The following is a 16,431-nucleotide window of genomic DNA, read 5'->3' as shown; positions in this document are numbered from 1 at the left end:
ATGTCCCCAATCTCCTTCACCAAACGCGTTATATGACCTACGACCAACTTCAATATAATAGTATAGACTATAACTCTTGTAAACCCTAGCCTAATTGATATATAAAGCCAGAAAGGGGCACCCCTTAGATGATAGATTCAGAAACAAAAACATAGACGCGATACGCTTAGATATCGCAACCCGCAGATTAGAACTAGACTAGATACAACAACTCCACCAATAGCGGCCCCTGTACATATATATTCATATAGTGGATTGCTAGCAGGACGAAGCGATCCTCCACCGTGGGGACGTGAACCTGGGTACGTCGTGCCTTCTCTCGCTCCCGGATTCTTCATCATCGCCTTCCATCAACCCTAAGCCCCTCATGATGGGCATTGCCGAGGAGCCGCCTTGAGAGATGCTATACAAAATCCCACGATGCAGGGGATGACATCATGTCTCTTGAGTATAACTAGCCATGTGCCGGGCGGAGCCGAGGAATGCTGAAAAATCATGCCCAAGCCCAGCCTAGCCCGACCAAATAGTCACCAAACCCGTCAAGCCGCGGGCCGGGACGTAGTGTAAAATGTCATTTTCGGGCTACCCAGACCCGGCCCAGCTGTTGGGCCAACATTTCCAGGCCTAGGCCCGGTTTTTCGGGCCAGGCCTCAGGCCGGACTGGCCATGACCAGGTATGCTCTTGAGGAAGAGGCGACGCCCCGGTGGTAGGGCTTGGTAGACCGATAAATCAGCATGAACAATGAATTCGCACAACATATTCGTGATAAATCAGCTGATATTTTGAACATTGGTTTCATACGCACAAAAGTTTGGCCGGCTCCTTAGGAAAAGGAAAAGAATATTTATAGAGAGGTTTGAAGGTCTCTTAGGAAAAAACAACAACAATGGGATTCAGTCATACAAATCAAGGAAAAACTCTATAGGATTTAAATCCTCTGGGCCCAAAATTCTTTGAATAAAAAGGCTCGATTTATATAGTTTCAGGAAGAAAAAAAAGTGTACGGAGTAACAAGTTTTTTCGCCTACTAGGAGTTGGAGCGCGAGAGTGGATTTGATAAAATGATTAGTTTTATTTTGGCTGTCAATAAATAAGGCCACGAAGTCCACAACTCACAGGCTCACCTGAACTGCTAGGTTTACAAAGCGCAAGCGGCGAAGGGAGAGGAGAGCGAAAAGGTGCCCCGCGTCGCTTCGTTGCCCGTTGCCGCCTCTCCGCCTCCCCATCTAGATCAAGGTAACGGCATCTCTTCATCCCCAAATCCATCCATGGTGGTCGTAGTTCTTCACCTGTTATATTTACCCCGGAATCTGAATGTATAGATCATGTGTTTCTCAATGCGCCCCCAAATCCATCGAACATTTCTAGGTTTGTTTCATTGCAAAATTTTACCAAGGCATACGCGTTCGTTCTTCTAGTACCTTGTGTCCGTATCCATCCTGATGGGAGTGAGTAAAAGAGATGATACTTTATACCGCTAGAAGTTATCTGCAGATTGAACTAGATGATACAGCAGGAAACTATTCTTCTACGGTTTAGGCGTATGTTACTGGCAAATATGCAATTTTCAACTAGTTTTCCCATGTCATCGCAAAAGATAAAGTATGTGCCATGTACCTATATTACTCCTCATCATTCATTATTCTAATAATTTTGTGTAGATTACCAAACAGAGTAAGGTGTAGGTTGCAGTCTCCTACTTCTTCTCATAATTTTTGTTCTGGTGGGGATTTGCTCCAAACTAATACTAGTTCTGTCTGACACCAGGGTATCATGGTCTTGAACGAATATTGGGGCATTCCCTCTGACGAATCAGATGACAGTGATGTCGAGATGGAGGAGGCTCCAGAAGTTCAGCCTGCTAAGCTGCTCGACGTTGATAAGGCAATTGATTTCATGAGGTTTGTCTTCAAAGAAGGGCTGGCTTTTCTGGACAATGGGTCAGGGAGATGTCTGGCCGACAGGATGTTTGTGGACTTGGGAGGCTTCATGGTGGATACGATTTTGGAGCAACCGCAACGTGAAGGTCCTTGTCGGATGCGGATGCTGAAGCCTAGTTTTGAGTATGATCTCGCACATGCGTTTGCCAAAGAAGCACGGAAGGGTATTGCCAAGGAACTCCAGGGGGATTTCTTTGGGATATTTGTTGATATGTGTTCCCCACCTGATACTTATAAATACTACATGGTTCTGTTTGCGCGCTATGTCAACTGCAAGGGAGAGGTTGTGGAGAGGCTTCTCGGGATTGTGCCGGATTCTGATATCTCTGACTCTGCTCCATATCTTAAAGCAGCAGCCCTTTCGATGCTCTCTGAAGCTGGGTTGAGCTTGCAAAGTGTTCGTGGCCAAAGCTACGGCTTGGCAGGGTATTCTGATAAATTTTTCAACCAGCTAACATCGATGGTTGATGGTAAATATGCTTCTGCGTACTATGGTCACCCTCATGTCTGCCCACTACATTCACATCTTGTAGCTGCTTGTTATGACCAAAGTGAACTTTTTGAGCTTATCCGAACTTTTGGTGTGCTGTCCAATCTAATTCAGAAGTCACCTCAGTTCACTGAAAAGCTATGCACCCTAATTCAAGAGAAAGGGGTGAATCTGGATCATGATCTTCAGAAGCCCGGTGAAACAAACTGGGGTTCATACTACGAGGCGATCGAGAAGTTTGCTTTGTATACCACTCCAATCTGCGATGCGCTTGACTCTGTGGAGGAAGTCTCCAGAGATGATGTGAAATTCATGGTATACAAGATAAATCAAGGACTGACCTATGACTTCTTCTTCGGGTTGCTGTTGATGCAAGATGTCCTGAGTGTCACGAATGAGTTGTCACTGGCCTTGGATAGGAAAGGCTGGGATGCTGAAAATTTTGTTGCACTTCTCCAGGATGCTAGGAAGCAGCTGCAGGTTATGAGGGATGAGGGATGGACACCTTTCCTCAATAAAGTTGGCATGTTCTGCAACGACATTGATATGCCCATGGTTACTATGGGAGAGAAATTCGTACCACGGAGAAGATCCAAGGATGCTGAAGGTACGACGAAGACTTACCTAGATTATTACCATGTTGATTTCTTCCAGAAGGTTATCAACAAACAACTCAAGGAGCTCGACAGACGTTTTACCAAGGAAAGCTCAGAGTTATGTCTCCTCGCATCATGCCTGAATCCACGCAACTCCTTCCAATCTTTTGATAAGGACAAGCTTGTGAAATTTGCTCGGTTTTATCCATCCGAGTTCTCCGATTCTGACACCACCACACTTGAGCTGCAGCTTGAAGCCTTCATAAGAGATGTGCGCTCTGACACCAGATTTCTTGAGATGGACATGCTGAGCAGCCTTTCCGCTAGAATGGTGGAGACAGGCAAGAACATTGCATACCCTCTGGTTTACTTGCTCCTGAAACTTGCGCTCATCCTTCCTGGTACGCCTGCCACTGCCAAGACAACCTCTACTGCAATGAAGTTGATAGAAAATGCGATTACTAGAGAACCATGCAACCAGTGGATCAGTGACTGCTTGCTGCTGTTCCTGGAGCCAGACATATTTGAAAGCATCACCAATGATGCTGTGATTCCATATCTTGAGGCTGCTGGGCATACTGAACCAGCTGCCTAGTGTTTCTGTTGCGGTTGTTAGGTCTCCTACCATCTACTCGGCTTTTATTGTGGTAACTAGTAGTACGTTCTCCAGGTCTTATCATCCTTGCACTGTTAGCTGTGTGGTGCATCTTTGGTTTGTTGGTCCGAATGTTTTGCATCATGTGATGCATGGACAGAGCAGCTGCAGATTTGTCCTATTGTGTCTTGTTCAGGTTTGCATGCATCTGTAACTGGATGAATTAATCTCATGCTCAGCAAACTTGTGGCTTCTCGCTTTCTGAAAATTTCAGGATCACAATGTCTTATTCCAGCTTAGCTGGAATGCTGGAAGATACATAACGTCGTTATACTGCTAGTCTGTTATGCACCCACTTTGCAACATTTCAACGAGTGCGGTATAGAGGACGAACAATATATAGGAAATAAAGTGCTCCCTCTATTCATAAAAAGATGTTGGAAATTTGGATGTATCTATACAGTAAAGAGTGTCTAGCTACATCTAAATTTAGATAAATTTTTAACATGCTTTTATGGACAGAGGTAGTAGTAAAATCTTCTAGTGGCTTTAGTTTTTCTGTTGCTCGCGGTCACTGATAGTACGTTTTTTCTCCGTGACTGTTCTATCCCCTCTGACCCAAATAAAACTGGTGGTGCTTAAAGCATCTCTGATAACATCGGGCAAATTGTGGCGCCGTATTTCGCGTTTAGGATGAGCGTTGTCGGTGTTTAGGGTGCACAGTCGGCCGCTGCTGATACAAATGCCCAAAAATTTGCAGCTGGCTGCGAGTAGTTTTCCATACGCCATATAATACTGAGTGACATGAATTTCAACATATATGCATCAAAACTAGATCAAACACATCAAAAACAAATTCAAATAAGTATTACTACTTATTATTACATCACAACGAAAGAGTTCTTCAAATCTTAAACGAATAGTTTAATAAATATTAAATAAATAAAAATAAAGTAGCACTCAAATTGACATACAAACAAACATAGTTCAACATACAAACACACAAATGGATCATCATATGAAGGTGAAATTACCGGCGGTGTAGACCATTCCATGACCACCACTCATCGATGAGATCCTTCTGAAGATCGTCATACACATTGTTGTCACGAATGTAATGTTAGGAATGAAGAAGGCGTATCACCCTCTCTGCTCTCATCTTGGGACACACGGTTTGTCTCATCAAGTCATAGAAGGAGGTCTAATTCTTGTCCACACTCATTCTCAATGATCATGTTATGCATGATTACACAAGTGTCCATGATACACTAAAGAATATCTTGAATCTAAAATCTAGCCGACCTCTCAAAATAGCAAATTGGGCCTGCAAATTCCTAAATGCTCTCTCCACATCCCTCCTACTTGCCACTTTTGCATTATGAAAATAAATTTATTTCTTAGTGATGGGGTGGACAATCGGCTTCACAAATGTCCACCACCTTGGATAGATGTCATCAGCAATGCTAGTAGCAATAGTTGTACTTGATGTCGTTTGCTTCAAACTCCACCGGTGAACCTTCACGCATCGCTATCTGTCTCATGATTGGTGATCATCGAAGGACATTGAGATCGTTGCAAGGCATCCCAAAAATAGCATGCCAAATCCAAGTCTCATCATCGACAACGGCTTCAAGAATTATAGTTGAATCCTTTTGGTGTCGTGTGAAACTGTCCATGCCACCGCAGAACAGTTCTTCCAATTGCAATGCATGCAATCAATTGAGCAAATCATACCTGGAAACCAGCGAGATTGGTTGTACTCCAAAATCCTAGCAGAGCATTAGAAAATTTAACAAATTACAACTGCAAAGGGCTTCAGATATTTGATGGCTTAGACTCTCACTCATTGCCAAGTGGTCATCACCTAGGTCCACCGGAATCACATATGCCATCATGCACAAAATCACTGCAATGTCCTCTTCTTCGGCGAGATCCCATTTCTCATCGGATGTAGCGTACGGCAAATCTATCTACAATCATATCATCTACAACAAACAAATTAAATCTTGACGACGTGCGGTCAAATAACTCTCGGGGTAAATCGGTAGCATACTTTGCAAAATCCTGCGGCAAATCGAAGCGGGCGGACGGCAGGCTCGGCGAGCCAAATCGATGCCCAACGCAGCTCGAATCGACGGCTAGGAGCTTCGGCAACGGCAGAATCCAGTCAGGAAAGCGGCGTCAAAGATCTAGATTTGTGACGGCGGCGGGCGCTTCGCAGCAGGACACCTCGAGTGGGGGGAATGGATGGGGTGGCCGCGGAGAACTACCAGCGAGATGTAGAGGTGAGAAATGCAGCAGTTGGGCACTTGGGCAGCCGGAGATGGTGGGGAAATTGCGCGGGTGGAGGGCGGCAGCTCGCGAGGATATTTCAGCTAGACGATCTACTCTTTCTGATTATACAAGGTACATTCCGGAGAAAGTAAAGAGTGGAACGATCTACTCCTTCCGAGTTTTTTCGTTTTTGTTTGTGAGATGATTCTTTTCGAGTTGAGCTGAAGGGGAATGGCGGTTAGGTAGGTTTTTCTTTTTGAGATAACCGCCAAGCTTTATTGATTCAAAATGACGTTTACAGTCAACAGAATATGGAGTGTTAAGGGCATCTCCAACCCGGCGACCCAAATGGACACGTTGGGCCGTCCGTTTCGGCCGTTTAGGTGGCCGCGCAGACACCCGGACAGCGGCCTGCGTTCGCGTGTCCGTTTGGGTCGCACGCTGCGCCTAACACGTGGACGCAGCGCATATTCCAATAAAAATAAAAAATAAAATGTAAATTTAAACGATATTTGATTAAGCATATGCCCTATTTTGGGCAAATTTGTACATAGCCCTATTTTGGGCAAATAACTAACAAAAGAAGCCCTTTATATGGGCTTTAAAATTTAAAACAAGTTAAAAAAACCCTAAGCTAGGGTTTGCTCGACGACGCGGTGGCCGCCGGTGCGCCGCCTAGTCCCTGAGACCGTCATCGGCGTCGGCGTCGACGACGTCCCCGGGCGGCGAGGCACTGTTGTGGCTCGACCGCGTTGGGGACTCCGGCCACGGAGACCACAGGGCCTCCTCCCAGGCGGAATGGGGGTCCGGAGCCGCCCGCTGCTCCGCCGCGGCAGCACGGAGTTGCGCCTCCTCCCTAAGGCGCTGCTCCCTCTCCTGCCAGGCGAGGCGCCTGGCCTTCTGGCGCCGCTCCTCGTCCGCGCGGCGGCTGGCCTCCTGCCGCATCTGCTCCTCGCGCCGGAGCCTGGCCTCCTCCTACCGCCGAGCCGCTTCCTCCTCCTGCCGTCGCGCGGGCCTGGGCGAACAACTCCCAGGCCTCGGCGTCCTCGACCGCCTGCCTGGCCTCCTCCTCCATCGTGGAGGTGCGAATGGCCGCTTGGAGTTGCGGCCATTTCGCTTCCTCCTCCGCCGCCGAGATGATGAGAGCGGCGCGGAGGTCGGAGTCCTCCTCCGAGCACTCCGGCTTCGGCTGGAGCAGCAGCGGCGCCGGTTGCGCCAATGCTGCGCCGCCGCGGGCGGCCTCTCCGATGTGGAGGCTGCAGCGGTTTCCTCCGGCCCGCAGCACCGGCGGAGGATGGCGGCTGCTGCTGGCCTCCTTGTCGTTGGCTCCGGGAGCGAACCGTCGCTTCGGGGCATGGCGGCGGTTGCGCTCGGGGAGTGGAGTGGGGAGTGGACTGGAGGGACAGATCCCTCCAGTCCACATTTAATAAGCCTCCCGGTCACCGACAGGTGGGCCCAAGGGAGACGAGCAGCCCAGCGGCCGGACGCGACCGGACGCTGCGTGCCATCCACGGCCACGCAAACCTAGCCCAGATTTGGACCGGGTTTGCGTCGTTCCGGACACCGCGGCCATCCGCATTTGCGGTGCGTCGTCGCGATGGGCCGCGTTTTTGTCCGGCTGAACCCATCCGGATGCGCGGGCGCGGGATGGGTCGCCGCGTTGAAGATGCCCTAAGCCACACCTAAAAGTAAAGCATACTTGGCTAGGTTATGTGCTTCGTAGTTTGAAGCCCTACATTCATGGACAAAAGAACACCTATGAATATTTGTAGACCTCGCTTTGATCTCCATTATGATAGGTGCGTTAGTGCCCAGAGTTCGGTTAGCATCTTTCGTTTAATGAATCGCACGTTTTTTCAAAGCACTAGTACTAATGCCCGTGCGTTGCCACGGGTAATCAAATTTCATTTCTCAATGCACATATATAATTCACTATGAAAATTTAAAACAAATCAGAGATATCATAATGTACAACAACATGATAATATCGAACGTAATAATAAGACAATATTGTTGTGCATTGAGGTACCACGACTTCTGCAATGATGAAGCTTAGATAACTCGGCCTGCTAACGTGTACTTATATCCAACAAACATGAGATGATGATACGTGCACAAAGCCCTAGAATGTGTGGATAAAAAAACTCCAGTTTATTTATCACACAATTAAAATCATCCGATACTATCCAACTTAAATCTTGTACATACATCAAGTAACAGCAAAGAAGAGGTGATATGTAAGAACCCATGCCTGCAGCAAGGCACTCATCAGCGCTCTCTGAAAAGAATGATGTCATCTGCAATGATATTATTGGGGTTATACAGTATAAAAGAAAAGAAAAATCGACCTGATGCAATAGTCCATCAATCCTATTATCTATGCTTCACAAGCCAGAAGCTAATCCCATGTATTGACATTTAAAGACAGGTTAAAAAGTAAGTGAGGTCGCCTGGCCAGAAAGACACATCAAAGTCTCCACATCTTTAGCATCAACATACTTAGAAATGTAGGACCAGAGAGAGAAAAACATTAGTGTTGTTCATCAATAAAGTGTCTTAATTTTTTCTCACATAGTGGTCTTCCAAAGTCTAGGTAAATTTATGATATTGTTAAAAAGGTTCAAAGTCTCTCCTAGGTTTCCTCTAAATGCTAGAATTTCCAACACTAATTGGAGGAAACATAAATGATCAACACCACTTATTTTAGACATGGGAGTACATGTTTTCACTTGTTTTCAGAGGGTTGTCCTGATATACCAATAATGATATCACAACACGAGGGACTATCATAATTTAGATTGTATTTAAATCTAATATAAAGGTAACTGCACACGACAAGTCTGAAATCGATCTTCCTGGTTCCTGGTGACTCGAGAGATAGAAGTAATGAGGAGAGATAATCATCATCAACAACAGGAAATAAGCCATGAAGCTTGGATATATTTGAAAAGGTCAATCCATGAGCCAAGCTAGTTGATGATTGGCATACCCTTAACTGTTAATGAGCTATCAAGTTCAGATTGATGTATATCCAATCACCTAATAAGTAAAGCTTTTTGCTCCATTTTTTCTACTTGAAGTGTTCTGTTCATGCAATGCATGCAGTTGTTGGCCAGAAATTTTGACGCAAACTTAGCATCCTCAGGGAATTTCTTTTATTTTCCTGTGAGGAAGTTTAGAAGTGAGCATTAGGACCACAACTAATATTAATCATATAATTTTAGTCAACTGAGAATATTGTTTGTCGTACCATCAGGATAAGATCATATTGATGCTCCTGTACGTGGGATTGCTTCGACTCCATTGTTTCTTGTATATTCCATAGCCCAGCAGCACCAGCATTGATTTTCCCCACCAATATATTGACTTTGTTATCTTCTACAAGGAGGATTATTGCCTTACTGCTACTTGGAGAACACTTGGATTTCTTGTTAAGTGATTTTCCTTCAAAAGCTTTGCATGCTTTCCTTCCCTCCTGAATGCCTGCCCCTGAAACTGATGTCCTACCTTTATGAACAGTAAATCCATTCAACTTGACTATTTAGTTCAAAGACCATTAAATCATCATCTTGCTCGTCATCTATTCTCCTAACATTTACAGTAAGAACCTTCTATATCACCTACAGTAAAATCATAATGAGAAATGGACACATCATCAGGATCATCAATGTGCACCTCTTTTACAGTAAGCTTGCAAGGTATCTTGAATGTAAATGTTAATCCTTCATTCTCGTTGCTAACCACAGTTAGAGTACCACCCATCAACTCCACCTAAATCATTGTGGAAATTCATTAAAATAATTAAACAATTTTATAAGTTACAGTGGACCTGCTTTAGTTACAACTAACATTGAAACAATTATTTTTGTGTTCCCAGGTATTAGTATTTAATACATACATAAATAATGTAGTAATTGTGTCTTTTATATGAATCGGTAACTGGAACTGAAATAAAACATACCAATTGCTTGCAAATCGCCAGTCCAAGCTCTGTCCCATAATATTTTCTTGCATGATCAGTACTGGTTTGCATATACCTCTTGAATAGAAATGGCAAGGACTTTTCTGCAGTTGAGCATAAGCTGAGAGAATCCGCATTAGGAAAATATAAAAACACACATTAATTTGGAGACACTCTCTGAATTATTTTATTTGATCCAATCTTTTGCACCTTTTTACCTTTTCTATTTTTTCTACTATCAGGAGCAAAAGGATGAGTGAGACACAAGAAAATAAAGGCGTTGCAAATTCAAAATCCTGCAATGTATGATAACACTGCAGTAGACATTTAAGGTGAGATGGACAATTTGAAGGTCAAGACTAATTATGATGAACAATAAAAAACATTGTCAATGAACAATATGGCTCCATAAGAAACTGGAAAACAAAACATCACCTCAAATCCTGAGGTTCTAATGGTTATGTTATTAATCCTGCACCAAGTTCTCCAGCAGAAAAACACTGTCAATGTCAACCATAGCATCTGATATCTCAAGAAAAAAATCAGAATCCTTTCATTGAGAAGCTGATCGATCTAAAAAAAGACCAACTGTACTCATGTCAGAACATCATAAGAAGCTAAATGAGCTAAGCATCAGAAACACATGTACCGTTTGCATTTCTTGTTCTACCATTTTGTTCTGCTTCTGAACTTTACAATACATATGAGATGATACGATTAACCAATGTCATACGTGTGGCATGTTTCATTGGACTAAGTATCTTCTGTTTGCATTCTTCCGTTACTGTTACACTGTTACCCGACCCGGGTATAGTGATTATTGTTGTTCAAGTAGGGAAGGAGTCTCCAAGATCACATTTGGCTCTGGTCTGCGAATGAATGCATGAATAAGAAGATGAAGTCATAAACCAACGCATTATCTGCAGCTTGAATCCTTGGAGGCCTACAGAGATTTTCTCTTAGAAAAAAACTTCGATGTGCAGACCCCAATAATTCGCCCCGCAAAAAAATTGATTATATGTTTTCTGTTGGTGACCAAACAATACACAAGACATTCAGTCAAAAATTATATTGTGGCCCAACTGTTTGCTTGCTTTACTGTGTAACTGTCAACATGTTGTGTTTTCTTTTGAAAGGATGTAGCCTATAAAAAAAATCATATATTATTTCATTGAGATAATTGTATTTATCTAGAAATCCAAAGCGAGCTACTATTTTGTAAAGATTGGCATAGTGGACTACACCTTCAGTGCTTTTAAAGCATGCCCATATATCTGAAGGGAGAACCTGGATAGTAGTTGAAAATAGGAGGGTAAGAGGGTTATATATCTTCATCCGCGATAATGGAATATTACTGCATATTTCCACTCCAAGACGAGACTGAAATTCTTGCTATGCCTTAATTTTCAATTATTTACTACACATTTTGAATATGCCTTGCTCCCATATTACTCTGAATGTTAAGAGGTTCATCTTTCTTCCTACAGACGCTCTTGCATGTGTTACTTTTACAGTTTTGATACGCTCCAATTTGCAGATAAATTGAGACTCAGCACTATGGGATATATGCAGGTATACAATGTTCAACAACTTCAGGTGTCTCACATGAGTACCCATGATTTTTTATATTGTTTGACTATGGCTGTTCGGTAACATGCAGTGATGACCTTGCAATGGTCGTATCTCACCTGATCCACTCTCCCATGTACAGCCCCAAGGTTCTTCTACTTCACATGAATCAAAAGCACTATTGGGACCATCTTCCTAGAAATTATAAAAGCCTCAACAGTCAACACCGCACAATGTTCACGCAGGACAACAAATACAAAGCAGAGGCATTAAATCAAACACTTGAAGAGCAATCCACTTCACCTCATCATACTGTCGTGGAGAAGATCTGGAGTGGGGTGTGGAGATATTCAGTACAAGCAGCGCCGAGATGCCCGGAATCGTGCTTGTCCTCCTCAGTCGTCTCCTGGAATCAGACCACCCTGCGAGATCCGAGCTGCAGAGGCATGACGGCGGCACGAATCAGGAGGATGGGCGGAAGGATCACATCGAATCATGACGGCGGGTGGCTCGAGAGGGAGGACGCGGGCCAGGCGATCGAGGAAGGATGGGACTGGTGGTAGCATGTAGGGAACCAGGCGGGTGAGGGCGGCGTGGGAGGGGCACGGGTCCTGGAGCTTGGGAGGCGGGTGGAGGAGGGTGTCCACTGCGGCAGCTGCAGTAGAGGACGATGGGGCGGAGAGCGCAGCCACAACCTCGTCTACCATGCGTATGGCGGCGGCAAGGTCAGCGAGCGGCAGTGCTTGTTGCGGCGGCGGGAGATGGATCTCCATGGCTGGCCTAGGAGGTGGGCGGGGAAGATCGCGCGTGGAGCACGAACGCGTGTGGGTGGGCGGGCCGGTGGTGGCAGTCAGGGTGCCCGGCGGCGCACGAACTGGGGGAGAGGTGGAGATCACCGGCCACGGAGTGCGCTTTGAGGGATAACTAGACCATGAATGCGCGCGCTGCTGCGCCCGTCGAGTTCTAGGAAATCTTAGTGAAATCGTAGAACAAATTGAGATATCAAAAATGTATGGCAAAATTTGGAACTCACAGATTGCAATGCCTAGAAAGATAGAATGTATTGGTTGCGCATGATCTCCTTGTCAGTCCTATCCTTGACCGGTCTGAAACCCCAAGCATCATCAATCACTTGGGTGAACATTTCAGTTCAATTAGGACTGTAACAAATCAATAAGATGGAAAGAATGAACCAAGAGGAGCACATAACCCTTCTTGACGACCTTGATGTTGAGCTTCCAGCAGCTCCGACATGCCTCATTCCGGGGCTAGCCACTCCGTGTCCGCTGATCCCGGTGGCGTCCCCTAGATGGGCCAATGATATGAGGAGACGGGGAGCATAAAGAAACTAAAGGGTGGCGGTGGATTTTATTGCACGTCAGTTACAGTTTTGGTTAAGTTAGTATATATTCCATGGTCTCCTTCTTTCATTCCCATCTTTGATGTTCTACTCTTAGTTGAATTCTTCATGCAATTGTATGGTCGAAGGATTTTAAAAAGTTCTATTTTTTAGTAACAGCTGTATAATTAGTACCAATTGTATAGTAGAATTAGCACAGAGTAGTAAAAATGTTCAAAATTCTGTAAGAAACAATAATATTACTACTCCTGCCATTCAGATGGCTGCTGCTCTGATTGATGTTTGAAGATGATATACAAATTTGAGATTGATGATGCTATTTTTTTGTGGAAGGGTGAGGAATGATCTAAAACATATCTATTTAGAGGCAGAATGTTAGTGGCAGAAAATAATCAAAAGAGTTTGATGATAATTTCTAGTACAACTACAAAAATATATATCTTCCCCAACAAACTATGAAAGCAAGTAATAGTCTACCGATTAGAGATATGAAACACATGATAAGGTATTTACAGTACACCAAATCCATGCCCACAGTTGCTATCATATAACTTGAGGTTTCACCCACTGAAGTAGTAGTTATTATGAACAAAAAAGCCATTAGTCTCTCCATTTTTCACGAGGTTACAATAATATCAAGTCACACATCTACACTCAACCGCTTTCAAAAGTGAAGCAAACATCTACCAGAGGAGGGCGGCCTTTACACCAAATTTCTGGAAACTAAATATGCATGCACCATTGTTGATAAACCTTGAATTAAAACATTATCATGGGCATGCACCAAGAGCAACCTCTACCAACCAACAGGTATGCCATGGCACTCAGATGACCAAACATGCTTTTTTCCCCATCTGAAGTCTATTCCCGGTACATCAATTGTGTTTTTCACTGTCAGGTCGATGCTTTCATCAGGGGACCAACATAGTTGTAACACATCTTGGTTGTAAGTCATCATTGTGTATGCAGATTGTGATCATCGTGAACCAATATGATCTATAAATTTATCTTTCTAGAAAAAATCTCACCAGCTCATCATGTGTGTGCCGGTTCTGCAGGTAGATAAATGTAAACAACCAGAGGATATATTATGACACATGTCCTTCTAACTGCGCAATCCAGACAACAAGCAGAACCAAAGATTGCTTAAAATATTTTCTGTGGAAATCGGAGCTTGCACAAAATTCCGCAAAAAAAGGAAGCTCTGGTACCTTTTTTAAGACCATGTTCAACAAAATGCTAGCCTCGTATGAAATCTTGCAACATGATGGAACGCCCGGGCATAAAGACAAGAAAGTATGGCTACAGTATAGCCCAAGCATGACTGAGGTAAATCTGATTGGTTGTATAAGCCCTTTCTGGTGCTAAATTCACTTCGCCTAATTCGCTGTATAAGCCCTTCCTGCTGCAGTACCAGTGTGTTCGAACCCAAGATATTATTCACAATCTCCATAGAAATCCCTCTTCTGTACAAACAAAAGGAGAAGATAAGTTAGGAACTATGGTAATACAGTAAAATCATGTAGGAAAAAAGCCAGCATTTACGTGGAAATGAGCAGATACAACAACTGAATCTTGTAGTGCCGATTCATAGATATGAATGCAAATTTTCACCGATCACACAAGAAAGTACTGACAAAAATTAAGACTACAGTATGATATCTAAACAGAATTGACCTGGCTTCCAGCCATTGCTAATAGTCCTATTGGAAATTCGGCAATCAAATAAATCCAATGAAATTACAAGGTTTAACGGAACGAATTTAGGGAACCGGCATGAACACAACCTGGAAGGACTTGGAGTCTGGAAAATTAAGATCTTAAGACGGGCAGTTGGCAGTACAGAGAAGCAAGCTAGGAAGAGATTTCGATGCAACGAAAGATTATATAGCCAAGGTGAGGCCTCAGCAGTAACGTACGATCATCACTCGTCGCCCGGAATCTGCGCACGATATAGTGGCCATTATTGATTTGCACGAACTGAAAATTTACCCTAACTTAATGGCAGCGATGCTTCGCATCTGGTAGACGCATCAACTTGGGAGGAGCCGCATGAGCTGCCGAACACCGCACCGCGCTGGATTTACCATCACCATTGACCGGTCCGTGCCGAATTGCTGGGTCAGTCGCCAGATGAGACGCTCCGCTCCGCATCGCCCACGATCCCCAAGACCCCCAATCCCTTCTTGTTGTATTTCTTTTTAATGTCTCGGTCGGAATCGAGAAAGTAACCAGCTTGTCGAATTGAGTTTCACTCGGCCTGCGGTCTATGGACTTTAGTGGCCCGGTTAACCAGATAATGCCCAAGTCAATCTGCACAGTAGCGGCCCAAACAATGTTGGGCCGGCTTTTGACGCGATTTGATGGTGGAAACGTCTGCCTGCGACGTTTCGTCTTGATGGGAAGATCTGAACCATTCAAGTGTACGATCCGACGGTCTAGAACGTAAATTACTGTGGTGGCTCCTAGGTGGTTAAGTCTTACTGTTACTTAATATGACACGGACGATGGACGAATAGGGTGCTAATGATTTGCTGGGCTTGGCCCATTTGGGCGCGGGCGATGCGCGACGAAGGACCCGCGATGACGACGAAAGGCGGGAGCTCCTCGCCACCGACCTGGTCGGTGGGTGGAAGGCACCGCACATCCCCCCACGATCCAGTGATTTAGTGGGCCGCGGCCCATTGCATCAGGTGAGTTTTTTTCCTTTTTCTTCCTTCTTTTCTATTTTTTCTTTTCTGTCTATATTTTCGTTTTTAAAATCTAACACTTTTAAAAACTTTTTTCGAGAAAAAGTTTTTCATAAAATTTGAACAGTTTTCTGAAACCAAAACAGTTTTTAAATTTGAACATTTTTTGGATTTGAATATTTTTCAAAATTCGAAATTTGAACAATTTTTAACTCGAATAATTTTCGAAATTGAATGTTTTTTGAATATGAACAAATTTCGAATTTGAACGATTTTTCGACTTGAACGATTATCATATTTGAACAATTTTCAAATTTTCAAATTTGAACGATTTTCGAATTTGAACGGTTTTCAAATTTGAACGGTTTTCAAATTTGAATATTTTTAAATTTAAACATTTTTTCAATTTGAACAATTTTTAAAAATCAGAATTTTCGAATCTGAAAAAATATAAACAAAACCGAAAACAGAAAAAAAAACAGAAAAAAGAAACCAGAAAAGATAAAAAGAAAAAAGAAAAAACGAGGCTAAACAGCCACAAATGGGCCTGGCCCATACCCGACCAGGGGGTGTGCGGTGGCCGGTAGCCACCGACCTGGTCGGTGTATAGATTTTGCCACGAAAGGCAACGACGTATTGGTAGAATACGGAACAGGTTCGTTCTTTTTAAGTAGCGTAGATTACTCTTCCTGCTTGTATTAACTTGCGGGGAGTGATTGTTGGGCCAACCTCGCTCACGGCTCACGGCTCCTTATTCCTGGTCTTGGGCCTCTCTTGGGCTTCTCTCTGGGCCTTGGTATAGGTAGCGCCAGGCAGGGTCTTGACAGAGTACAAGTTGTTCCTTGTGGCGGCGCGTGAGAGGGCACGAATTCGGAAGTACGATCCTCCCCGCGTCTCCGCCTTCCCCTCCCCGATCGAGGTAACATAATTTCTTCATCGCAAAATCTATCAATGG

General features: G+C 44.1%; 2 protein-coding genes and 1 long non-coding RNA gene across 5 annotated transcripts; 1 reads left to right on the top strand and 2 right to left on the bottom strand.

The window, feature by feature from the left end:
- Positions 1-1,131: 1,131 nt before the first annotated feature.
- On the top strand, positions 1,132-3,622 carry LOC124695648. The gene is made up of 2 exons (XM_047228473.1): positions 1,132-1,237; positions 1,769-3,622. Exon 2 carries the CDS (start codon positions 1,775-1,777, stop codon positions 3,620-3,622), a length of 1,848 nt encoding a protein of 615 aa, XP_047084429.1. The 5' UTR covers positions 1,132-1,237; positions 1,769-1,774.
- Positions 3,623-7,962: 4,340 nt separating this feature from the next.
- Positions 7,963-10,630, bottom strand: LOC124698389. 3 transcript variants are annotated; one of them, XR_007000953.1, is made up of 4 exons: positions 9,858-10,630; positions 9,572-9,667; positions 9,147-9,385; positions 7,963-8,193 (listed from the first exon to the last, which is right to left on the bottom strand). It is a non-coding gene; the product is annotated as an uncharacterized LOC124698389 (long non-coding RNA). The 3 variants fall into 3 exon arrangements; XR_007000952.1 differs by having other exon boundaries at positions 9,147-9,667; positions 9,858-10,171; positions 10,293-10,630; XR_007000951.1 differs by having other exon boundaries at positions 9,147-9,667.
- A 30-nt stretch (positions 10,631-10,660) lies between these two features.
- Positions 10,661-14,965, bottom strand: LOC124698388. The gene is made up of 7 exons (XM_047230867.1): positions 14,779-14,965; positions 13,815-14,252; positions 12,650-12,731; positions 12,460-12,532; positions 11,730-11,862; positions 11,546-11,621; positions 10,661-10,726 (listed from the first exon to the last, which is right to left on the bottom strand). The coding sequence occupies exons 3-7, from the start codon at positions 12,678-12,680 to the stop codon at positions 10,710-10,712; spliced, it is 330 nt and encodes a 109-aa protein (XP_047086823.1). The 5' UTR covers positions 12,681-12,731; positions 13,815-14,252; positions 14,779-14,965; the 3' UTR covers positions 10,661-10,709.
- Between the last annotated feature and the right edge of the window lie 1,466 nt (positions 14,966-16,431).

Source organism: Lolium rigidum, chromosome 3 (genome assembly GCF_022539505.1).
Source record: "Lolium rigidum isolate FL_2022 chromosome 3, APGP_CSIRO_Lrig_0.1, whole genome shotgun sequence".
NCBI lineage: Eukaryota > Viridiplantae > Streptophyta > Magnoliopsida > Poales > Poaceae > Lolium > Lolium rigidum.
The sequence above is the reverse complement of the archived record's forward strand: the minus strand, read 5'-3'. Positions and strand labels throughout refer to the sequence as shown.